We start from the raw sequence: 26,945 nt of genomic DNA, 5'->3' as shown, positions 1-26,945 counted from the left end.
ACTGGTCATTTCACTTCATTAAAACAGTAGAAAGAGCTTGGCCTCATGACTGTCATTGTATGGATGCTTGAATGTGCCAGTGCTTACAATCCTTTCGAGCAAACTCTGGGAGTTGGGGTTGGGAAGTGCTGGTTCTCTTCCTTTCATCAGGATTGGTTTCAGTTGGTTTTGGTAGTGGGAGGAGAGCTTGAGCCCAAAGGCCCTTGCTTTGTGAATTATTTGTGGCTTGACATTCTCCCCAATCCAATTTAATATCTGCATGAGGCTGGTGGACACAGTCATCTGGCAGCACTTGGTCAGGTATCATCAATGTGCAGATGATGCATAGCTGTATATCTCAAGCCCAGGATAAACAGGTGAAACTGTCAAGGCTCTGTCCTTGTGCCTGGAGGCTGTTGGGATCTGGGTGGGGAGGAACAGGCTTGGGCTCAACCCTAGCAAGACTGACTAGAAGAACATCCTATTGCCAGTGATCTGGGGGTTCTCCTGGACTTTCAGCAATTGGAGGGCCTTTGCACAAATACATCTGGTCTGCCAATTATGCTCTTTCCTGGATTGGGAGGCCCTTCTCATGGTAAATCATGACTTAGTCACTTCTTGTTTGAATTATTGCAATGCACTCTACATGGGGCTGCTCTTAAAGACCAGTTAGAAGCTACAGGTGGTCCAGAATGCAGTGGTATGAGTAGTTTTGGACATACCTTAGTTCATCCATGTGAACTACCCTTCTACTTCATGAGCCGTACGGGTTACCATTTCCTTCCAGGTGTAGTTCAAGGTGCTAGTATTCACCTATAATACTTGGGACCTGACTACCTATGGGAATTCCTTTCTCCAGTAGTTTATGCCCAGCTAGTAACATCTAGCAGGATCAGTATGGTTCTGATCCCACTATGAAGTGATACTGTTTTGCAGGATCCAAGAGACATGTTTTTTCTCTGTGGCTGCACCTACCCTTTGGAATAGCAGCCCTCCTTCAATCGATACAGCCCTAACCCTAATGACCTTCAGAAAAGCCACAAAGACTTGGCTTCTCTGGCAAGCACTGGGAGAGAATGACTTATAATCCCCTTGGTGATTGCTTTTTAAATGGTAATTTTGTTCCTTGACATGGTCTCCTGTATCTGTTTCTTACATTGTTACATTTTGGTTTTAATATTTATTTTCTTGTATACCCCCTACAGTTGCTTTGGTGACTGAGTGGCTAACAAAAAATGAACATGTGTCATAATAGCAGTAATTTTGCTAGTTTAGAATCAATAGTAATGTTTATTATGGCATACTGATAAGCTACCAAGGAGATCATTTATGACATTTACTGGTATATAGTACAAATAATTTTTGACATTCACTGATAATACAGTCTAAATCTCCAAGAGTGTGCTTTTTTAGAACTGTGTAAGACAGGACTCCATTTGATATCTGGTCCTTTGTGCCAAGTAATCCTTTGCCATAAAGTTCACAGAGACACCTTTCTTGTGCTTTACCGTCAGGGGTTTTAAAGATTGTCCAGTTCCTTTACTTGCTACTTTTCACTCATGAGTCCATCCTGTTATCTACTGAGAAGTCAATACTGTAAATTCATGGCCACAAATGAAAGAGGACATCCTACTTATAGAGAAAATGTTTGGCAGAATTGCTTTGCATCCGGCAAGAAAGGAACTGGTCTGAATGTTGCACCTAGCTCAAAGAGGGAGTTCTGTGGGTGTGTTTATGTGTGTAGATGTCGTATATTTCTTGGAGGATGTCTCAGTAGATCACCAGGGTGTCCTGGAGCTAAACTGTAAAACAGTATTTAGGTCCTTGACACTCATGAAAGAGAAGCATGATCTACAGGAGTGTCCACAGAGTATAGTTAGCAAGTTAAAATGGCGGTTGTGATGGTGCAATCACAGCTTCACCTGTTTCTTATGTGCGTGCGCATAAAAAAACAGATGGAGCTTTGATTGCATTATCATGGACACCATCTTGACTTGCTAACCATACTCTGTGGACACTCCTGTAATTCACTCTTTTCTTTCTTGGTGTCTAGGACCTAAATACTGTTTTACATTTTAACTCCAGGTTGTAACCAGTTAGGATTCTTATCTGTTCTTTCACTCTCAACATTTATATTTGGGCGTAAATAGATATTGCAGAAATCCTATATTTCCAATGCTTTTCCATAGAACTGAAGTTCTTCCTTTGTTAGGGGCCTGCTATGAAACAGAGCAAATAATATAATACAGAGATATCTCTGAACAAATGCAGAATGCTTGCTTCATGCTTTTTAAAAACCATACCTGATCTGGACACCCACAAATGTGGGGGTCGGGAGGCGAGAAGACTTCTAAAACAAAAGATGTACTTTGGGAGCCAGTCTAAGTCTCAATATTCATATAACAAAAACATTTCATCTCAGAGAGGTAACATTTGGCATCAATAACCTTTGTGCATCTCATAGCTCATTATCTAACCGTCTTATCCTTTCTCTCTTGTTTCTCCTTCCTCCCTTGTCCAGTCTGCTCATGCTGTCTCAGTGCTCAGAGAATGTGCCAAGCTACGTCCTACGGATCCCACTGTCCCTCTCCTGGCTGCCAAGGTCTGCATTGGACCTCTGCACTGGGTAAGCAAGCTGGCGCAGTGCTTCTTACATAATGCATTAGGTGCCGCATTGACAGCAGCACTCAAGTGTGGCTTAAAGAGAGGGATAGACAGAAGGAAGATGAGGGGGTAAACCAACAGCAGCTGCGCAATTATATAGAACTGGCCTGAATTATTGCAAGGGGTCCCTGACATGTGTTCCTCTGTTATTTTGCGGTGGTGGGTGGTGGTGGTGGTAAAAAAGAGCTTAACCAAAGACTCATCATAAACCAAAGTCTGAGTTGCTTGTTCAAACTGATTTCCCCAATGGAACAATGAGTTGTTATCTCTTAATTACTACACTGGTACTATGCAGTCCAAATCCATGTACGCTGTAGAAAGAAATTGCATAGAGTACGATGGGACTTTTTCTCAGTTAAATATACAGATATGACTGCTGTCTGGAGAAAACTGGTTTTATTCCTACCAGCAGATGGCTTTTTTAAAAAAAAAAATTCAATACAGTGATGTTTATATATTATAATTTAAGATTATTGACATTCTAATTTTTAGTTAACTTAGAGTATTGAAAATAGAGAACAGAAAAAAAGATGTTCTATCAATATTAATTACAGATGGCTTTTTTTTTTGCTTGAACTTACTGTCATGAAGACAAAGTACATGTTACTGGTGATGTTACTATTATTGTGCATTTTAATCTCATTAATATGTAGCCTTAATCATACTAAGAAGGGCAAGTGGGAGAAATTGTGGCCTATGCAGATGCAAATGCCAGGCCTTTAGTTTGCTGTAAACGAAAGGCTGCTCTCTCCATCAGTCTCCTCCAACAGGAGAAGCAGTAAAGCATTGTTGGAAATATTAAATGAAATCAGAAGAGTAACCCGCAGAGAAGGAAAATAGATGATTACTAAGTACTTGAGGTTGATTAATTCCTTGCTTTTAATTGATTGACTATATAATTAACAGGTTGAAATAAATATTACAGGATAAGTTATGCAGGTGGCAAACCTTGAGGGTACTTAACAAGACCTCACATTCTGTTGACTGATCAGCAAGACAAATGATTGATTCCAAGGGTAATAGTTTTTAACACAGTTAATAGTTTATAGTGCTGGATCTGAAGTATGCCTTTCAAGGACTTCATTCTTAATGCAAACATACCCTGAGTCTCCAGCTAAAGACTTTTAGAGTAGTGAGGTAGTAGTTCTAATTTTTGGATTGGAGATCACTTCTAGTCTGGCATAGTTTTACTCCATGTAATGCTACAGTTCTTCCCTCCTTTCTTCACAAAGTTAGTAATTGAATACAGCCCTTTCAAGCAATCAGAATGCCACAGAAGGATCCTGAGATACTGTTTGGTCATTTCCAATCAGTTGATCTGTGCATATTCTTTTCAGAAATGTCACTAACATAAAGCTCCCAGGTTCCTTTAAAAATCTACATTTAATATTCTGATGAATGAATCATTCATTTGATTGCACTGATAACCTGATTAATTAATGCAGCTGTCACTAAGTAAATATATGGGCACAACAGGAGAAATTTATAGAAGGGGGCTTTAGTATTTAGGATGTACGTAGTTCTGTGCATACTTGAGAGCTGGCCCTGTTGGATACTATAGGGTTTAGCTCTAAACTTGTAGGCCTTATACTACTAGTGGTGTCAAAGTTTAGTTACATCTATTGTACTTGTAGCTATTAAATGTGATCTATGGAGGGCCTATGCTCCAATTACATGTCCAGTTTGAATAGCTGCTCTTTTGTCATCATTAGTCTAATGGAATCCCCACGGCATGTATGTCTTTTCTTTAAAATCATTTATATTGTGCTGTTCCACCTAAAATTGGGCCCTGACCATGGCTTACCACAGATTTAGTATTAAATCAAACCACAACAAATGACAACAACAGAAAAGCAGATTCAGAAAGTATCCAGTGAAAATACTGAACTAACAGTTATTGACCAACTTCGTTAAAATTGTGCTCAATGAAGACAGATTTCAGTTGCCTTTTAAAGGCGCCCAACAAGCTATGTAATGGACTCTCTTCTTGGCTCTGTCTGCATGCCTGTGCTTCCACAGATATTCTATTTGGCTTGTCTTTATTCCCAGAGAAGTGCCTCTGAATACACCTGTACATGGAGATAGCAAGGAACAACTTTCAGAATAACTGTGTGAGCCTTGCAACAAATGTGGCTGCTTCAGCAATTTGAAAAGAAGGGCTGTGTTTGAATCTTTCACGGTGGAAGTACCTCTTTCAAATGTACAGCCGTAATATGTATACTGAGACCGAATGCAATCTGCAGCACTTCTGTAACATCATTATGTTTTCCAAAATGTAGTGCTTTATTTTTCATTATAACACTGAATGACACACATTCATTTGGATCAGGATAGGGAAGCTGTAGCACCTCCTCTCCCCGCCCCTGACATTGCTAGACCATTGAGTTCAATGAGATTTACTTCTAATTTGTAACATTACAGTCTTATTGTATAATGGGAGGAAATTACAAAGATTGGAGAAGTAAAAAACATCATTTCCTTTTCTCCTCTGATACTTTTCTTCCTAGGAACTCTTTGAAGAGCACTTTAAGGCTTCTGTTCTAGGCTGGCAGAGACTTTGAACTGGAGCTGGAAGTTTCTCCAGTCTTGTGTCCTTCAGATGCATTTGGACTTAGTACCTAGTTGGACTGCAGTGCCAGCTACCAGGGCCATCGCTGTAGTATTTCATTCTATGTCTCCAAATGTATATCAGAAGGAAGATATATATGCCATTAGTCATTCACTCATAGCTAATTTTGTCATTTAAATGCTGTGTAAGAAGAAGAATTAAAACAATCAACTCTGTGATTCCTGTCTTTCATCAGGAAGTCAGCAAAGTATAGTACTTCAACTTTGGAACACATTTTAAAAAAATTAATACATTAATTATTATAATATGCATTCATATTGCACGAAATGATAAAATAATGAGATCATTGTCAGTGGAAATCCAGAGAGATAGTTTCTTCATTGACATGGCAGTGTAAAAAGCTAGGTATAAACTAGGTATCTGATGTAGCTATTTGATGGAAGATTAACAACTGCTATGTTATGAAATATTAAGCCACTCATTTTTAGAAAGCTTAAAAGTGCAACTTATTCTGTGTACTTCCAGCACGCTATAAATATGTTGTTAGTTTTGGAGTAAATTTAGAAATGTAATTGCCAATTACCTACAAAAGTAAGAGTAGGCATCAGAATGTCATAAATAAATGAAAGAAGATCCATGTTTTTCCCTATCTAATGTATATTTTTCAGGCTACTTTATTGTACACTGGAAAGAGGTACCTGAATATATTTTAAATTTCTTGGAATAAATATTATTTTAATTATTGCAGTGTGTCTAGAATAGTGACTAGCAGTTTCTTTTACTGGTTCATCAAACCACTAATTGAACAAAGTAAAAGGATACAGAAGAACCAATAAGTCACTGATAAGAGTGAAATCAGATTCTACAACAAAGCCAACTCTTGGATTAAGCAAATCCACAGAGAAAGACTTATTCACAAAGAAGCTGTATATTTTAAGTCCGAGAGAAAGTAAGGAAGGCATGGAGGATTCTGAAAAAGGACTGGGGCTGGTTGTATACCTTTGAGGTGTCCTGGTAAGAAATCCCCCTCCATGTGGACAGATCACGGCTTCTAGTAGCCCAGTATTGCTGTCAGTGATTGGCAGAAGTGTTTCAGGTGAGAGGTTATGTGGCTCATTCAGGAAATCAAGCTGACATTTGTCTAGTTTCAAACCTACTGCTGAATTGCCTCACCTTCCCCCAAAGCTGCAGTCTTTTCCAATGGATCAAGAAGGTTCTGGTTTAAAACTTGCTTGTAACATGAGCTGACAAGGGGGCCACTGATAAATTATTCTTTATCAGCCTTGGTCCTCCCTTCTGAAACACAACCGCTGCCCAACTCCAGACAGGTTTTTTGTAATAAAACCTTTCTAGTCTGGTAACCTCCAGGTATGTTGTGACTATAAGAGTTTTTGAAGTTTGCAAGGAGGTTAGGGTTAAGGTTGCAGTGCAGGGCAGACAGATCTTATTCATATTTGGAAATACATTCCAATGCATATTTGGGTAGGGACCTGTTTTTATATCAGAGTCTCATGATCAAGCAAGACTCATGATATGTGAAAGCCGATCTCTGTTGTACAGATCTTGCTGTCTGGATTAATGTATGACAGCACAGAAATTGTTAGTTGATATCCCTCTGTAACAAAACACGCACTGCAGTCCCAGCGGTGCCCATAGGAGCATTGTAATGTGCAGCCTCTATCACTTACCAGGAGTTCACAGGAGGACTTAATTTGAATTAAGCATGAATATTTTTAACAATTCTAATTCTTATTCAGAAAGTTTTAAAATGATTACAACTTTGCTTTTATATCCATGTTACACTGGAGATGTTGAAGCCTGTTTTTATGATGGGGACTGACTCACATGGACAAACTTCCAATATTTCTTGCTTAAAATTACATAAAGCGTTACATTTTTAGGAATCTACTGAAGAGTTTTTAAAAGCGTACATCCAAAAATGTCAAGAATAGGCAAACAGATGTTTGAAAAGACCTGTGATGAATCTGGATTTTGCTGCTATACAATATATAAACTGTTCTTTATGAGTCTCTTGGTGTGGCAGAGACTGTGGGAGTGTATGAGGTGACCTTTCATTTTCTATTCCTAAACCTCTCGAATGGTGCAAGCAGTTAACAGAATGGTTGGCTTTACTTTTTACCTCCTTTTTAAAATCTCCCATCTGATTTATCTAGTTTTAAGAAAGATCAGCTTCCTTAAAAAATGTAGATATCATGCCAGTGCTCCTGACTGTCACCTAATCTTTCCCCCACAATACTAAATTGCTATTGGTGAAAACTCATACTGTTTGCTTGTTTCTTTTAGATGTAAACAGTGCAGTTTAATATGCATGGCTTTGGTCTCCTAAAAGAAAGGGGGTGGATGGGAAAACACAACAGAAAGAAACAGCATGCCAAGATGTGCCAGCTGAATACCAGCTGGGCAGCCTCTTGCCAGGGGATAACACCTGCTGTTCCTATTCCTTGTCAGTGTGCCTGTAGGCTTAGCTCAAACATACATTCAAGAACCTGCAATAAAATAATATGGTTAGCTGGAAAAAGCTTCCCTCTGTTTCAGGAAAAATAGTTCTCAAGCAGTAGGCTGCTAACAAAATGAGGTTTTCACCAAAGATGATGGCAGTGGGGAACACAGATTATTATATTTTGCAATGGCTGAACATAGTTTGTTGGCATGTCTTGCTGAGTGTTTTTCTGTGGACATCCTTCAACCCAGGAGAGAGGTGGTGGCTTGTCCTTGTTATTTCTGACAGCTGAGGAATCCTTAGCCGATCCTTTTAGGTCCTCTCGTGTTTTGCTCTTGTCCTAGAATGTTCTTCTAGTTTAGTGTTCTGAAACTTAAAAATCACCTCTTCTATTGATCATCCTATTCTATTAATGCTGCTATTGATGGTGATAGAATTGGAAGCAGCTCTGCTCCCCCTCCAATCCTTCTGGGAACACAAGCAATAACCAACTCTGTTTCAAAAATGTTTGGTCACAACTGCCACCATATCTTCCTATCTCTAATAATTTCCCACACAAATACCATTGCTCTTCTGTTTCAGACAGAATGTCAAGGAGAGGTTTGGTTAAGCACCTTGGCATATAATAGCTTTTATTAGCAAGCATTAATATATGGGCATATATCCTATTACAACTTGAAAAACCTTTAAAGTACTGTAGCTTTTTCTTCAAAAAAATGATGCTTAGTAATCATGTAACAGTCCTGAAAGATCCATTATTATAATTATCCCTCATATTGCAACTGGCAGGACACAAACTGAGAGAAAAATGGCTTCTCTCAGTGAGCTTATGGATGTGGGGAAATTTAAACTATTTAAATATTTGTGTCTGACCTGCTTCAGTTTCAGGTTAACACCATAAAAGAAAAACTGAGTCACTAATCCAAGTCTCTAAGAAGTAGAATCTAATAAGCTGTGCTACCTGGTTGGTTACCTACAGCTAGAATTACCATATCTGGGCTGCATAGGACTAGATAAGGACTAGATGACAGTGAGGAGATAGAGTTTTCCATATCTTGTTGTTGCTGTCTAGAGGTGGTCCTGATTTTGGTAAAGCTATCACAACTAACACAGTTAATGATTGGTACCAAAGACCTATAGTCTGTCCTGGGTGCTAACGTGTCATAGACACAGTCTTCCAAGCATGTTGTAGTTCCTATCTGCATCATTTCCTCTCACGTTGAAACTATATTAGGGGCATTCTTTGGGGACAGCAAGCTGGTGGTGAGAAGGGCCAGACTAGTGAGAGGACAACGCTTTTCTCAGTTTCTGCCACCCACATCTCCCATTTCTCTGCCACTTTTTCTTTTGTTTCAGATACCACCCTTCCCTCCTTTGCTGTCTCTTCCCCTTCCCTTCCATCAGTGGGTTACTGGTGAAAGACTAGATTTAATCAGCAGCCTGTATGTAATGCTTGTTGTAGGATTTGAAATTAGACCAAGCTTTGCAGATTTCTCAGATCTACTGTATACTTTGGAAAATCCACCAATACGTTATTTTGAGAGTCCCTGTTAGTTGTGGGTTTTTTGGTATATGGGTGTAATTGTCTGGATGTATAAGAGTTTCTTTTTATTGTTTTCTATGTTTTAACTGTCACACAGATTCATTCTGGAGTTGGGCAGCCTATAAGTCTCCTCCTCCACCTCTACCTCCTCACCTATTTAATGTGATCCATCAGCCTAAAACCAGTAGCCTGCTGTACTGCTTGGTTTTTATGGTTGCCTGTCTGGAAGTTAACAGGAACTTGAAGGTTTTATGGAATAGGTTCAGCAACTCCTAACCATCTGTCCCATTTTACCCTCCTCCTTTCTTCTGTGTCTCTATTAATCCATTTCTGGTGGTCCCATCTGTCTCTGATTCTTTAAACTTCTATGTTTCTGTGGCTAGTGTAGCTTGCACGTGTCAAGACCTGTGCCCCAGCAATGAATCCATGATGAGGAGCTTCTGTCTCTTCACCATTGCTGCCTAGTTACCCCCCTTCCCCGCTCCTTTTGGTCCAAAAGTGGGCAGGAGGAGCAAACTAAGAAATGGGAAGGAACAGCACCTGTCTTTAGCTTGCTGATTCTCCATTGGACTAAAGAACGGGCTGCAATAGGCACATGAGACAAAGCAATATGAGCGGCTGTAACAGTGGTGGTGGGGGCATACCTGACAGATTCTTATCCCCAAAATCTGGAGCCAGCACTAGTGCTAAATCTTTTGCCAATGATCAAAGGTTGCTGTAGACTTTCACCTGGGAGGATTCAAATGTGTTGCAGCTGGCCACTATGCTGGGAAAAGTCAGCGTCTTGTCGTGCATTGAGATTTAGAAGTCAGGTTTCCCAATTAACTGGAAGGATCTTATAACAATGAAGTTCTGATGCTTGCTTATCTTGAATTCATCCCAAAGAAATATAGATTCTATTAAGATTTTGCAAAGAACACTTCCTGTAACATTTCTCCCTTTCTCTCATCAATTCAGCTGGAAGAAGGAGAGCGTTTCGCCAAGATGGTTGTTGGCATGGGAGAAGATGCCGGAGAATTCCTAGCAAAGGGCTTTTTAGCATTAGGCCTGACATACAGCCTTCAGGCAACTGATGGTAATCTTTTGATTTGTCAAATGTGATCTGCACAGCTATTGCTCAAAGAAGTCAATTTAAGCATTTAAACATTAAACACGTTAAGAATATTTAAATGGAAGAACTGCCTAGTCTTATCTAATCTAGCAATATGTTGCCAACATCCACTCACAAAATTTATGTGTTTTATTGATGCTAATCTTTACATTATGCCTTTCTGCTCCTAAGGTAGTTAAAAGCAGTCATCATGACATAGTCTTACTAAACCAATATAAAAACAATAAAGCAAAATGAGAGATTCAATTCCTTTCACCTGGACATAGGTGAATGTCCATAGTTATGTCCAACATCTGGTATTCCAAGACACATTCCCTCTGTATCTGGCTGTTCTGTTTTGTTGTTGTGAGTAATCATTGTTGATAAGCTCTAACTTCCATAGTTTATGGAATTAAAGAATTGAGTGGGCATTGAAGTTACTTTATTTTATTTTATGTATGTATGTATTTACTTATTTCATTAAATGTATTATAGCCACTCACTCCAACAGACTCTAGATGGATCTTCTGTTTGGAGTAGAAAAGCAGCACTAAAATGCCATACTTGGCTGCCAAATGTCTAGCCTCTTACATTCAACAAATTAGACTTGCCCTCTCACTGGTGAATTGGTTCTATCACTTAGTTAAAAGTTTCTTTTAACATGTAACTGAAATTTCCCCTCTTGTATATTTGGTATAGTCCTGGCCTCAGAACAGCAGAAAGCAAAACTTTCATCATCCTCTTTTAATATTTTTTCTAATATTTTTTCAGTTCTTCTAGTATCTGAACACTTCCTTTATCTCCCCTCTCAGCCCCCTTTTTCCAGGCTAAACATAGTCCAATTTTTATCATACCTCCAGCTATTTTGGTTGCTGTCCTCTGCACTTCAATTTCAATTTACAGGCCACATACTGTGATAATGGAAGCTGGAAAAATGAAATGGAAGAATTGTTTAAAATTCATCCAGTCATGGAAAATAGTTGGATTTAACTCTTTATTGAAGAAAAAACTGCTTCTGGTGTGAGCAGAAAATGCTCTTGCAGCCCAAAGAATCTGTTTTTATAATGGTCTGCATTTTTAGAAGTATCTTGTCTGAGGCTGAACATTACCAGTGAGCATCACTGGTAACTGAGCACAAAAGCTCATCACTGAGCATATGAACAAAGGCTATATCATTACTCACCAGCATTGCACAGATGACAATGGGAACCATCCCTATAGTTATACAGTACAAATGATCCCACAACAATCTCACATTGAAGGATATAGACTTGGAAGAGAGGAACAATTAATTAGTCCATCACTTTCCCAATGCAAAAGATTCTATAGCAGTGTTTCTCAACCTTGGCAGCTTGAGCATATGTGGAATTCTGGAGTTGAAGTCCACACACCTTCAAGCTGCCAAGCTTGAGAAACATTGTCCTGTAGTATCAGTGATGGCTACCCAGTTGTTTCAAAATCAGCAGTGAAGGAGATTCCACTACTATCCAATTAGCCTGTTCCACTATTTGTACCATCAGGAAGCTCTTCCTAGTATTTAATCAAAATGCCCTTGCTTACTCTTTGAACCCAATGATTTGGGTCTGTGATATAAATTTCCTTGATTTGGTGTCTTCTAGGTACATTGGCCTACAATTCTTTTAATTACCAGTTTAGCTCACAGAACATCCTGAGGACACTAAATTGGGAAAGACAATAGAGTGGTAACTCCTTTAATATTATAGCCTATCAGATCCTATAATTCACAGTTGAAGTCCGCACAGGGAGTTGAAGTCCGCACAGCTTAGAGTTGCCGAGGTTGAGGAACCCTGCTATAATTGCAAGAACTGCTTGCTAACAAAAGCCAAAAAGATGATTTTTGAAAAGTACTTATATTGTGCACAATACTACATAAGTATTGTGCACAATTTCCCATTTCACACACTGGAGTTATGGAGCCATGTGCAAGATAAGCTTAAGCTGGAAATCCAAGCTTGCATTTGTAGCATACTTTCCATTATTTTATAGTCTATGTTTTAAATAAGTTTTCTATCACATGTGTGCTATGATTACATGTGCCAGAGAACTAAAATAGAATTTAGCTTATTTTACATACATGTGCAGCAATAAACATGCATGAAGTGAAATTGCAAGAAAGAACTTTGCTCAAGAGGTTAGTGTATGGCTTGTTGAAAAACATGAATGTAATTTGACTTGATTGTTATTGTCTATTGTTTCTCTAAAACTAAGATAATTTACTGACAACACAGATTTATCTTGTGTCACTCATAAAATAAATGACAATGAAACCACTTAAAAATTAAGCTTTAAAATCATAAAACGGTCAATACCAAAAGCCCCCTGCCCTAGTACTAGGAAAGAAGGAATATGATACCCCCCGCCTCCCCCAATTTAGCAAAATAAAAAGTGTTGGATTTGTTTCCTGTTTATCATCACATAACCACCATTATGGCATTCATTTGGAAGGTGTTTCCACAAAGAAGGTGCTGTAGAAGAGAAGGCTTTGCATTTGCTTATGTATCTTTGAGAAAGGCCATTTGAAGAAGGCCTGGTGCAATAAGATTGAGCAGAAGTGCTGTTATTCGTGTTTATGGATAGATTCTTTAACTAGGACTGTGGAGATCTAGATTACAATCCTCTCTCAGGGCATGACGTTGGCCTGATTTTGGAGCCGCATACACTTTCAAATCTAACCATCTTTGTGTGGGGATAAAATGGTGGAGAGGACATTTTAAGATCCTAAATCCAGAAGAGTCACATTCAGAAGAGATATTCCCTAACTCAATCACAACATTTTATTTCTGCCCTGATTCTACCTGGATGTTCTTTAAAAGAAAAGAGTGAATAATGATACTGGGTGTCATTGGAGAGATCAGTTTCTAAACACTCTGGAAATAAGGCAGGAAATGTTTTTTCAGCAAGATTCTTGAAGGAAAAAGTCTTTTAAAATAAGACATAACAGTCTTAAGGAACTGCTGCTTTGAAGACCCATATGGGACTGTTTTTATAACTTTTTAAGAATAAGAGCTCCTGACTAATCAGATGTACTGTTTGCAATAATGCTTACCCTGATGTATATTTTTGTTTGTTTTGCAGCTACCCTGAAAAGCACACAAGATGACTTACATCAGAAAGCACTTCAGAATTTGGAAAGGTGAGAAGAACGTGGGGGTGAGGGGTGGGAGGAAACCAGATCCCAGAAATTTGCTTGTTTTTACATTTTAATCTGAAACTCACACTACACTTCTGTGAAAGGTCCCCTGTGCAAGCACCGAGTCATGTCTGACCCTTTGGGGGGACACTGCTTTTGTAACTTTTTCTTGGCAGACTATAGTGGGGTGGTTTGCCATGGCCTTCCCCAGTTGTCACGTTCCCCAGCAAGCTTTAGAACTATACTTCTAAATGCGTTCAAACTTCTGAGGATTTCTTTTCCCAAATCTTGATTTTTAGAGTTTACAAAGAATACCTTTCTGACAGCCAGAGGGCATATTTCTGCCTACAGAACTGACCAACATAGTTTCTCCTTGTCTCTGAGCCAGCATGGAGGGTAGGAAGAGCTTCTTCAGAGGTGGGGGGAGGGAGGGGGTTGGCTTTAAGTGGCACACATTCTTAGACTCAGATGTAACATCTCCATTACTGTACTATTTAGATGTAATTACTGACCTATATTACTCTTAAATTGCATTTATTTTTAGCCGTTTGACCTTTCCCACAAACTGTGGCTTGTTTCCTTGATACCTTAAATTCAGCTTAGAAGTGGATAAATCTTGGATATTATCAATATCAGCTTTAGCCAACAGGGGGCATTGGAAGAATTCAATTAGCTCCTTGTGTCCTGAATTTCAGTATAGTACATGGATGCTTATCAGATGCAGAATTGCATGGTAGTATTAAAAACATTACTTGGCTGGAGATGAATAGTGGTTTTGGAAAGAGTTGAGGCCGTATGAAACAGACATAATTTCTCAGGGGTAAGTACAAAAGATCTACTTAAAATTTGTTCAAAGAAAAAGAATTTCCGAATTTCCTGTGTAGTAAGTGGTGTTTTTGCATTTATTTAGTTATGAAGTGAAAGCCAGTTTGGTGTAGCGGTTAAGGCATCAGGCTGGAAAGTGGGAGACCGTGAGTTCTAGTCCCACCTTAGGCACAAAGCCAGCTGGGTGACCTTGGGCCAGTCCCTCTCTCTCAGCCCTAGGAAAGAGGCAATGGCAAGCCACTTCTGAAAAACCTTGCCAAGAAAACTTCAGGGACTTGTGCAGGCAGTCTCCGAGAATCGGACACGATTGAATAGATTAAAAAAAAAAGTTATGAAGTGGCCAAGGGTATCCTGGTTTTGTACAATAAACTTTTCAGAAGTCTACAGCTTCCCTAGCTTCTTACTCTTCAGTTAAATCTCCCAGAAGACATCATGAGGGAAGTTCCTTCACTGAGCTTTGCAATGATCTCATGCTTTCACTGCTAAGGGGAAGTTCTGCATTTGAGGAAAGGCAGGTTAGGAAGGAAGGAAGGAAGGAAGCAAGCAAGCAAGCAAGCAAGCAAAGATTGAACCTGGGATCTTCTTTGTGAAAGTCTATATTCTACCATTGAACAGTGGCCCCCTCCCCAATATTAGCATATTGTTCCATTGTGCATATAATTGATTTTTCACTAAGATATCATAATACATTCCTTTATAAAAATAATTTCTTGAGCATTTGGTTTCCTTAGTTTAAGACCTTATAAGACAGTAGTCCATTCTTCAGCTTCCATAAACCCCAAAAGATAGAATCGTTCAAACCAATATGAACTTATTGGATACATGAAGAAGCTTCCTGGTTTTGCTACCTGCTTAAGGATGTATAAAAAAGGAGCCATCAGTCTCCTAACACATTATAGTTGCATAGCTTGTTGGCTGTCCTGTGGCTTGATAGGACACCAGTTATGCAGGCATGTTGTGGATTTCTTTATGTCACTAATTAAACTGGATACCATATTTTTAAAAGCATGTCAACAAGCTGGAATATGCCTAGACAGAATATGCAAAAAGAGTGAGGGAAGGCTGAAGCATATTTAGCCTGGGGAAAAGGCCATTAAGACAGGAGAGATAACTATGTTCAAATATTTGAAAGTCAGTCACATAATTAATGAAGCAAATTTCTTTTATGTTTTAGAAAATAGGATCTGAGCAAGTGAATTCAAATGGCAAAAGGGGGGATTTTGACTAACCATTGGGCAGAATAGCTGAGCAATATAGGCAGATTGGGAATGGAACAAACTGTCTCAGACGATGGACTTTCCTACATGAAAAACTTTTAAGCAGAGTCAGAATGGCTGTCTGCCAGAGCTTCTGTAGCAGTCAATTCCTGCATTGTCAGGGGGTTGGACAAGGTGGCCTTTGAGTTTTCTCCTCTGGTTCTATGGCTCTCAATTTAATGGGCCAGTGTTATACAGTATGGTATGCCAAGAGAGGCTATTTTGAGAGTTGGGTGCAGCTAATTCCTTAGAGCCTGATACTGAAACAAAATAAAACAAAACAAAACTGGGTAGATAGGGCCAGGAACAGTTCTTTAGGGAAAGACTATAGATCAGTGTTTCTCAACCTTAGCAACTTTAAGATTTCTGGACTGGCTGGGGAATTCTGGGAGTTGAAGTCCACAAATCTTAAAGTTGACAAGGTTGAGAAACATTGCTATAGATCATGGCAGAGTGTATGGTTTGCATGCAGGACATCCTAGGTCCATATCTTGCATCCCCAGCTAGCAGACTTCTGCTTGAAGTGCTGGTGAGTCAGTGCCAGCCTGATTAAACTACAAGGCTAGCTGGACAATTAATCTGACTTGGCATTTTTTGAACCCAGTTTTGAATGAGAGAGAGCCTTGGTGGATCTGAGTTTCATCCCTAACAACGTCAGATCCAGCTGGGGAAATACTCTTCTATGAAACCTTGGGGAATTGCTATCCATTGGTTTAAACTATACTTTGCTAGGGAGACCAATTGTTTGAAACAGCGTAAGGAATTTACTGTGTTCCTAACAGCAGCTGCAGTTGTCTGCCTCATGACTATGCTTTGCTGTTCCAGTCAAGGACACAACAGAAGAACACCATAGACATTCTCTTGACCTGCTGCATTATTCCAGGGACAATATAGGTGCTAGTGGCATCAATAGCCTACTAAGTGGCTGCGGCTCAGCTTGCTTCAGACTACCTTCATTTCAGTCTTCAAACTCAAACAGAGCACTCTCAGTTGTGCCATATTGCAAGTAAATCCATTTGATGGAGGAATTAAAGGAGGAGTTCTCACCAACTGCTCATCTCTTGTAGAATCCGCATTCTCCTTAGTTCCAGAAAGGTATTTAAGAAATGACAAGAATTCTTTTTATTTATGCTTTCTTCCTGATGGCCAGGCTTACAGTGTTAAAGAAAGGGGAATCTTCAGTATGATGGGTGTGTACGTACACATTTTGAATGTTTGCCTTGTTTTTTTTTAGGAAGCTGTATTTTTTTCCCCAAGAGCTTTGATGGGGATAATTAAATTAGTATAATAAGTAGATAATGTCCATCTGTTGGAGATTCTAAGGTCTGAACTAGTAGCCTTGTTGTCTTGGGAACTATCTGTATCCTCAAGGCTTCAAGGCAAGAAAAACACAGGGATAGTTGGTCTCCTATGCAACTCCGAAAGAAGAAACCAACAAACAGTAAGGGAAAGCATCGCTTTTCATAATAGTTGTTTACCATTAAGCCAAATAGCCTAAGCCAGTGTTTCTCAACCTTGGCAGCTTGAAGATGTGTGGACTTCGACTTCCAGAATTCCCCAGCCAGCATGGTTGAGGAACACTGGCCTAAGCCAAGAAGGAAATTTGTTTATAGAGTCTTCACAGGACAGAGGGGGAGGGAGGCTGAACCTGCCTCATTGTCAGAATCAAGCCTGCCTCTGACTCAGAAGGAGAAACCAGTTCTGAGTCAGAGGAAGAATTGGAAACTTACCGGGCTAGAATCGGAGAAACGAAACTCCAGCATGAGTCAGCAGAACGGGAAGAATCCGCAACGCTGATTGGGCGAGATCCAGAGGAGGATTTGAATGCGCCAATTAGCGCGCACCAGAGACGGGCTGAAAAGCCTGCAAAGGATAAGGCAGCCCAATTGGCTACAGGAGACTCCAAGCATGCCAAAGATCGGGATAAAAGGCAGCCGCGCAGAGAGCAAGCTGCCAGAGACAACTGATCCTCTAAGCCTGCAGCTTCAGAAGAAGAATCCTTACTGGCATCGGAATCGGCGTCTGCTGTTGAAGAGGAACCAGAGCCCGAGTTCCATTCTGAAGAATTGGATTTTGCATCTGCTGCAATAGAGGAATCAGCATCAGCCAAGTCCAGTAGCCTGCATTTTGCATCAAGCCTTGAAAACCCACATTCTCCTCAACAGCACAGTCAAGTTGAGAGATTTACATGCCGCTGCTTGTCTGCAATTCTATGTAATCATGCTTCGCAGACTCCAGCGTGTTTCAAAGTTTCACACCCATCTTGTTCAGGATCTGGGTTCGTGGCCACCGCAGCCCAACCAGCCAAGTCCAGCTTAGTTCCAAGTTCCAAGCCTTGCTCCAAGTCTCCAGGCCAGAGTATCCATCCTAGTCTGGGCCTTCCAGCCGAGTCCAGCCTAGTTCCAAGTTCCAAGCCTTGTCTTCAAGTCTTCAGTTCCAAGTACCCAGTCTAATCCAGAACCCCCAGCCGAGTCTAGCCTTGCTTCGAGTTCCAGTCCTGCTTAAGTCTCCAGCTCATCCCTGCATGCTGCTTGTAGCCCTGCTTTTAGATCCAGTGAGTCAGCAATTCATTTCCAGTGCTGTTCCAGTATTGTTCCAGTTCGAGAACTGCTGCCTCCAGTCTTGGTGCCGCTGCATCCAGTCTAACCCCAGTGGAAGTTCTCTCCCTTCCTACTGTGGCACAGCTGAGCTTGTTCGACCAGGTTTTGCATATTGAGACTGAATCATTGTAAATAGTTCTTTAATAAAAAGAATATTCATTGAGAACCTGTCTGGTGCATAGTCTGAACAGGACTCTCATGGGCAGAAGGTTCCCTAAGCTTGACCTGAAGGACAACGTGCTTTTTGTACCTTCAGTAGTTGTATAACAAAAAGATAATTTTTGCAGATGCCATTTGTTTGTGTAATGATGCTCTAGGGTAGAAAAAAATGCACCTGTTGACATTTCTTGCTTTACAAAATTGTTGGAAGCTGTAAACACTTGACCCTATCATGAATCTGGTAGTAATCAGTTCTTATTCAGTTAAATTAGGGTGGGGTTTTTTTTTCAGATTTTTAATGTTCTCTTTAATATCAGGAGAAGAGTATCACGATATGAATGAATTCTTGTTGTTGTTGTTTATTCGTTTAGTCGCTTCCGACTCTTCGTGACTTCATGGACCAGCCCACGCCAGAGCTTCCTGTCGGTCGTCAACACCCCCAGCTCCCCCAGGGACGAGTCCGTCACCTCTAGAATATCATCCATCCATCGTGCCCTTGGTCGACCCCTCTTCCTTTTGCCTTCCACTCTCCCTAGCATCAGCATCTTCTCCAGGGTGTCCTGTCTTCTCATTATGTGGCCAAAGTATTTCAGTTTTGCCTTTAATATCATTCCCTCAAGTGAGCAGTCTGGCTTTATTTCCTGGAGGATGGACTGGTTGGATCTTCTTGCAGTCCAAGGCACTCTCAGAATTTTCCTCCAACACCACAGTTCAAAAGCATCGATCTTCCTTCGCTCAGCCTTCCTTATGGTCCAGCTCTCGCAGCCATATGTTACTACAGGGAACACCATTGCTTTAACTATGCGGGCCTTTGTTGTCAGTGTGATGTCTCTGCTCTTAACTATTTTATCGAGATTTGTCATTGCTCTTCTTCCAAGGATTAAGCGTCTTCTGATTTCCTGACTGCAGTCAGCATCTGCAGTAATCTTTGCACCTAGGAATACAAAGTCTTTCACTGCTTCTACATTTTCTCCCTCTATTTGCCAGTTATCAATCAAGCTGGTTGCCATAATCTTGGTTTTTTTGAGGTTTAGCTGCAAGCCAGCTTTTGCACTTTCTTCTTTCACCTTCATCATAAGGCTCCTCAGTTCCTCTTCACTTTCAGCCATCAAAGTGGTATCATCTGCATATCTGAGATTGTTAATGTTTCTTCCAGAGATTTTAACTCCAGCCTTGGATTCCTCAAGGCCAGCTTGTCGCATGATGTGTTCTGCATACAAGTTGAATAGGTAGGGTGAGAGGATACAGCCCTGCCGTACTCCTTTCCCAATCTTAAACCAGTCTGTTGTTCCGTGGTCTGTTCTTACTGTTGCTACTTGGTCGTTATACAGATTCTTCAGGAGGCATACAAGATGACTTGGTATCCCCATACCACTAAGAACTTGCCACAATTTGTTATGGTCCACACAGTCAAAGGCTTTAGAATAGTCAATAAAACAGAAATAGATGTTTTTCTGAAACTCCCTGGCTTTTTCCATTATCCAGCGGATATTGGCAATTTGGTCTCTAGTTCCTCTGCCTTTTCTAAACCCAGCTTGTACATCTGGCAATTCTCGCTCCATGAACTGCTGAAGTCTACCTTGCAGGATCTTGAGCATTACCTTACTGGCATGTGAAATGAGTGCCACTGTTCGATAGTTTGAACATTCTTTAGTGTTTCCCTTTTTTGGTATGGGGATATAAGTTGATTTTTTCCAGTCTGATGGCCATTCTTGTGTTTTCCAAATTTGCTGGCATATAGCATGCATTACCTTGACAGCATCATCTTGCAAGATTTTGAACAGTTCAGCTGGGATGCCGTCGTCTCCTGTTGCCTTGTTATTAGCAATGCTTCTTAAGGCCCACTCAACCTCACTCTTCAGGATGTCTGGCTCTAGCTCACTGACCACACCGTCAAAGCTATCCCCGATATTGTTATCCTTCCTATACAGGTTTTCTGTATATTCTTGCCACCTTTTCTTGATCTCTTCTTCTTCTGTTAGGTCCTTGCCATCTTTGTTTTTGATCATACCCATTTTGGCCTGGAATTTACCTCCAATGTTTCTAATTTTCTGGAAGAGGTCTCTTGTCCTTCCTATTCTATTGTCTTCTTCCACTTCCGCGCATTGCTTGTTTAAAAATAATTCCTTATCTCTTCTGGCTAACCTCTGGAATTTTGCATTTAATTGGGCATATCTCCCCCTATCACTGTTGCCTTTTGCTCTCCTTCTTTCTTGGGTTACTTCTAGTGTCTCAGCAGACAGCCATTTTGCCTTCTTGGTTTTCTCTTTCTTTGGGATGTATTTTGTTGCCGCCTCCTGAACAATGCTGCCAACTTCTGTCCAGAGTTCTTCCGGGACCCTATCTACTAAGTCCAGTCCCTTAAATCTATTCTTCACCTCCACTGCATATTCCTTAGGAATATTAGTGAGCTCATATCTAGCTGATCTGTGGGTCTTCCCTAATCTCTTTAGTCTGATCCTAAATTGTGCAAGAAGAAGTTCGTGATCTGAACTACAGTCAGCTCCAGGCCTTGTTTTTACTGACTGTACAGATGTCCGCCACCTTTGGCTGCAAAGGATGTAATCAATCTGATTTCGGTGTTGTCCATCTGGTGAAGTCCATGTATAAAGCCGTCTCTTAGGTTGTTGGAAGAGAGTGTTTGTTATGCAGAGTGAATTGTCTTGGCAAAATTCTATCAGCCTGTGTCCTGCTTCGTTTTGTTCTCCCAGGCCATACTTACCTGTAATTCGAGGTGTCATTTGACTGCCCACCTTAGCATTCCAGTCTCCTGTGATGAAAATAACATCTCTTTTAGGCGTGTTGTCCAGTAGGTGCTGCAGATCCTCATAGAACTGCTCTACTTCAGCTTCTTCAGCATTTGTGGTTGGGGCGTATATTTGGATCACTGTGATGTTAGATGGCTTGCCCTGAATTCGAATTGAGATCATTCTGTCGTTTTTTGGGTTGTATCCAAGCACTGCTTTAGCCACTTTACTATTAATTATGAAGGCTACTCCATTTCTTCTGTGGTCCTCTTGTCCGCAGTAGTAGATCTGGTGGTCATTTGATGTGAAGTGGCCCATTCCAGTCCATTTCAGTTCACTGACGCCCAGAATGTCTATCTTTAATCTTGACATCTCACCAATAACCACATCCAATTTGCCCTGGCTCATAGATCTTACATTCCAGGTTCCGATGGTGTGTTGATCCTTAGAACATCGGATTCGCCGTTCACCACCAGCACCGTCGGCCGCTAGCCGTCCTTTCGGCTTTGAGCTAGCTGCGTCATCACGTCTGGGGCTAGTTGAGCTCATCCTCTGTTCCTCCCCAGTAGCATTTTGACCATCTTCCGACCTGGGGGTCTCATCTTCCGATGGTATACCGACATATCTCTGGTTGTACTGATCCATTTAGTTTTCACGGCAAGAATACTGAGGTGGGTTGCCATTACCTTCCTCAGGGATCGCGTTTAGTCTGACCTCTCTGTCATGACCTTCCCGTCTTGGGTGGCCCTTCACGGTTTAGCTCATGGCATCATTGAGGTGCTCAAGCTCCAGCACCACGACAAGGTAACGATCCTTTGCTGAAGGAATGAATTCTAAATAATTCTAAATAAACAATATGAATGAATTCTAAATTGCTCAGAGCAATATCATCAAAGGCATTTGAATTTTTGAACTGCATTGCCTCCTCTGTCTTAGTCAAAGATTTAATTCTGACTATAATTTGCCTGCCAATTGGCATCCAACTGGTATATTATCGGGGGCCTGAGCTAAGCACCTCTCTGTTTAAAACATGAAGGATTGGAATATTTATACACATTTTCTACTAGCCGGTATCTTGAACTTGTTCAAGCCTGCCCAGCCACACCCTTTCTTCCTTGTGGCAATTCCAGGGTTTATGTTATTGTTACCAGGATACTATTGTAGCTTTAAAGACATATATTTATCATTCCAATGACAACTGCAGAGCCTCCTCTTTTGCCATTGTAGATTAAGGAAGTCTCCTTCTTCCTCACCACCTCTTGAGAACAAACTTATATTAGGACCAGAATCATAGCAAGAAAAAGAGATATTTATCTGAGGAATCAAAAATTATTTGCTATCAAATGGTCTTTGCATTGTAGCTCCACTTCTCTTTTTAACTGTGCTGGAGGGAAGGGTGATGGGGACCTCTGTATGACAGGCTGCTAGTTCAAATCCAGTTTAAAATTACAATGAGAAAGGAAGATGGGGGCAAGGGCCTTGAAGCTGCCTCTCTGAATCTGCCAAGAGTGGAGGCAAAAGGTTTAAGACAGATGTCTTGGGCTCCTTGTCTTCAGTGTTGGCAGATTCACACTGAGACAGACAGACTGTTCTCAGAACATGGTGCAGGTGCCTTCCATATCCAAGGCTAAGGGTTGAGCAGCAAGAAGTCTGTTACCATATAAGGGTGGGAGGAAGACATTGAAACCCTGGGACTAGTATGTCTAACAGGCTGGATTGCTAGATAGTGCAGTAGCTCTCTTTGTTATTAGGACTTCTTGTATCTCCAGTAAAAGTAAAATATCTATCTGAATCTTGTCCTTGACTCATCTGCTGATAGCTCCAGCATGCTGGCTGAGTGTCTAGAGAAAGGTTATTACCATTTCCTGGGTGAAGTTCTATTAGCACTTAGCATCTGGAGCTACCACAGTGGTCACTTGCTTACAATATTCCCTGCTATGTCCAAATGTTTTGAATTCCTATCTAAATAATTATTTCTAAATTTGTTTCTGTGCATATAAGTTAACATGTACACTTTTAATGCAAATCTCTCTCCCTTTTTGCGGGGGGAGGGGGAAGATGCACTAATAGCTACCCTAAACTTGTGTCAATTTAGTATCACTCACTAGTAAACACTGAGAAAGTATCTCTGATGCAAGAAGAAGGTCCAAAGTCAAATCTATCAAAGGTAAGGACAATCCGTTTTGGCACTATTGACAAGAAAATTCTATGATCATTGCTGTAACATTTACAGAAGTTTGGGTGCCAGATGCTGAGACCCTCCAGGTCAGAAAGCACTCCCCTAGTTACTGGGGAAGAACATCAAACTTTTACATGTATGCACTTACCGGAGTGGGAATAGGAGACAAGTGACAAAATATGTGTCATGACATCCTGAAAAAAAGTCCATGACTAATGTACTTGTATCATACATCACAAATACCTAAGGGTAGAATTTGTGTCATGACATGACTTTACATATGTTACCATTTTGAAATTCTAGCCGTGGTGATATGGCCAGACCAAAGCCGTAGGGGAGTCTGGTCACTTTTGGAGCCAGTATTGAAAGAGGAGTTCCATTATTTACAAAGATACATATAACTGGAACATGAAATAAAAGATAATATGAATCGAAGAAAACCTGAAATTGTCAAAGCAGAAATAAAACGTACTAAATTCAACACCTTAGGAATAAGTGAACTTAAGTAGACTGGAATACGTCAGAATTAGGTACTATCCAGTAAATACGTAATACAAATATATACTTCTATTAATGACACAATGGAGGGACCCATTGTGGGATCTTATGGCAAATTGTAAGAGGTGCCAGATGCAGTGTCAAGGAAGGATGTAGAGCTGTTAATGGATAATTAGAATGTAAAAGTTGGAGAAACAGAGAACCTGAAATCAGAGGAAGATTTGGATTGGCTAAGCAAAATAATTCAGGAGATCCTGGCCTGATCCAGGCCTGCTGTACTTGGTTGGGGAGATCAAAGGCTCTGGTATTTAGGGAGCAATCTGCACATGACAAAGTTGTTGCAGCAATGTGAATTTTTAAAGGCTATCTGTGATTCTCAGTTTGCAAGAGTTCTTGCTGCCTGGAAATTCCTGGCATCTGACTTCAGCTCATCTGTTAACCTCAGTTTGCCTACCTTTGGACATTGTTTCTTCATTAAGCTTGCTTTAGCGTCCTGAATTTAGACTGGATTTGCTTGATAGATTTATTGTGGTAATAACCTAGATACAAGAACCAGTTTGGCGTAATGGGCAAGGGCACCAGGAGACCATGAGTTCTAGTTCTGCCTTTGGCACAAAGCCAGCTGGGTGACCTTGGGCCAGTCTCTCTATCTCAGCCCTAGGAAGGAGACAATGGCAAGCTACTTCCAAAATCTTGCCAAGAAAACTGCAGGGACTTGTCCAGGCAGTCGCCAGGAGTCAACACTGACTTGAAGGCGTGCGCACACAAACACAAATAACCCGAATAAGAGCTGCTTGTTAATTAGAAAATTAAAAAGAGTAAATGCATTCCTAAAATATGACCTGGAGAACATACAATCTGAATCTAAGATGAAGGTAAGGAATGGATTTAGTATGCTTAACTTAGTAAAAAAGAATATGATGAGCTACAGAAAGAGATGGGAAACATTATGAAAACTGTAGTGGGAAAAATATTGCCAATGTTTCAAACAAAAAAAGATCGAAGTGGTTTTCCCAACAAGTTGTCATGGTAATTGGGAAAGACAGAAGAAAGCCTTGGGCAAAATGAAGAACAAATGATGACTGAACATGGACTTCCAATGTCAAGCAAGAGAGTACAGGGAAAGGTATCTCAGGTCAAAACATCAGTAAATAGAATAATGTAACTGTCAGCACCTGATCATTCGCGCATTCACACAATCACAGTCAAGAGGCTGAGATTCCTTTAACTGTTTAATGAAGTGAAATGAACTGTACAGAAGTAAAGCTGCAAATGGGGAGTTCCCACTCAAACCTAGATTTAAAACTACATTCCCTTAGTTTGTTCCCTTTCCCATGAAAGCATGTCACCCCCCCCCCCATCCAGGTGGTGTTCGTGGTGTATCTCAATTCATTGTCCTTGATGTCTTCCATTGCCATAATAATCCACTTCACACTCCAACCTCACACCCCCTCCCATCTGGCGATACAGAGTCTACACCATTCACAAGGAAATGATGGCAGATCCTCCGATAAGGGGTTCTGTGAATCCTTTGATCGGGGGGATCTGACAGTAACAAGAAACGGGAAATGGAAGATTTTGTTCACTGAAAAATGTATAGTTAAGCTAAACTTCAAAGAGATCTGATGGAGAAATACATACCTACCATCCAATCTAATCAACTTAAGATTGCTTAGAAGAAATAAAAATACAACCAGCTAATCATAAAAACACATTCCTTTCCAATCTTCCATAGAATCCCCAGCTAAAAAATGTAAAAAACAGCACCAGAAAAAAAAAAAGAGCAAAAAGCAAGGCCAAAAAAGTAACTTACCACCATCACAAATGACCAAATGCTTCTCAGGAAAAAAACTGTCTTCATGGCCTTCTGAAAAGTCAGTAAGGTAGTGGCCAACCAAAGTCAAGCTGTTTCATGATATTGGGCCTACCATTGAGAAGGATGGACTCCCATCCTGGTGACATTTGTTGCATGGGGAGCCTAAGCATCCCTTCTGTGAAAGATCTCAGAGGGTGCAGTAGTTTAGGTCAGAACAGGTAGTCCCAAAAGTAAGCAGGAGATGGGTCATGGAGGGTTGTATAATAAGTACCATCACTTTAAATTGGACCTAGGAGTCTATTAGTAATGAAGGTGTTACACTGCTGAAACCACATACCTCCATCAGTAGCATACTCCCATCAAATCACATTCTGAAACAACTACAATTTCTAAATGGTGTTCAAAGGCAGTCCCTTTTAGAGCGTATTACAGTCTAAATACATGGCAATCAGGGCATGTCTCACTTAAAAGGGCCTCCTGGTCCCCAAAGGACCACAACTGGTGCATCAACCAAACTGGGCAGAAGCCACAGTTCACAATTGGAGCTATGAGTCCAGGAGAATCCCCAAATCACAGACCTTTTCCTTCAAGGGTAGTATGACTCCATCTAGAGCTAAACTAGGAGCAGTGAAAAGGTGAGATTGTTTACTTATGAACAGCACCTCTGTCTTACTGGGCTCTGTTTGAGCTTCACAGCCTTTAAACGGCAAATAAGAACCTCCACTATATCATCGCACAGCTTGGGATGGTAATATATATTTCAGTTGTTGTTGTTTATTCGTTTAGTCGCTTCCGACTCTTCGTGACTTCATGGACCAGCCCACGCCAGAGCTTCCTGTCAGTCGTCAACACCCCCAGCTCCCCCAGGGACGATATTTCAGTATCATATCATGATACGATATTTCAGTATCATCAGCATATTGATGATGCCTCACCCCAAACCAATTGAGACCTCACCTAAACTAACTAGTGGACTAGCTGCAGAACATGGAAGTTGCAGGTGTCTACTAAAAAAACCACTGGACTTTAAATTTGCAGAAGAAGAGGCAGGTAATGCGAGCAGCTTTATGTCATCAGATATGAAATAAGACTGTAATTGGAAACATTCAGTATATATCCTATACTAGAGAAGAAAGACGCAACAAGTTGTGCAAATTATTGAACAATTGTTACACAATTTATCAAAGAGAGTTTTGCTTAAGATCTGTAAGAAGAAGGGAGTATGTTATGTAGGAGAAATTGCCGGATGAACTGGCAAGTTTTGGAAAAGGAGGAGGGATATGTCATTAGATAGCTAATATAAGAATACCATTATCTTGTATTCAGGAAAATACAAGAAGAGGTTTATCTTTGTTTTTACTCACTACAACAAAGACTTTTGATTGTTTAGGTCACACTAGAACATGGA

The 26,945-nt window shown here is 40.5% G+C and overlaps 1 protein-coding gene across 1 annotated transcript in view; it reads left to right on the top strand.

The window, feature by feature from the left end:
- The window catches only part of TTC7A (tetratricopeptide repeat domain 7A), a 215,331-nt gene that overhangs the window by 65,853 nt on the left and 122,533 nt on the right, over positions 1 to 26,945 (top strand). Inside the window, exons 11-13 of the mRNA XM_063302680.1 lie at positions 2,501 to 2,605; positions 10,174 to 10,291; positions 13,403 to 13,460. Coding sequence (XP_063158750.1) covers positions 2,501 to 2,605; positions 10,174 to 10,291; positions 13,403 to 13,460 — 281 coding nt within the window. The remainder of the gene's footprint in view (positions 1 to 2,500; positions 2,606 to 10,173; positions 10,292 to 13,402; positions 13,461 to 26,945) is intronic.

Source organism: Candoia aspera, chromosome 1 (assembly GCF_035149785.1).
Source record: "Candoia aspera isolate rCanAsp1 chromosome 1, rCanAsp1.hap2, whole genome shotgun sequence".
Taxonomy (NCBI): Eukaryota; Metazoa; Chordata; class Lepidosauria; order Squamata; family Boidae; genus Candoia; species Candoia aspera.
The sequence above is the reverse complement of the archived record's forward strand: the minus strand, read 5'-3'. Positions and strand labels throughout refer to the sequence as shown.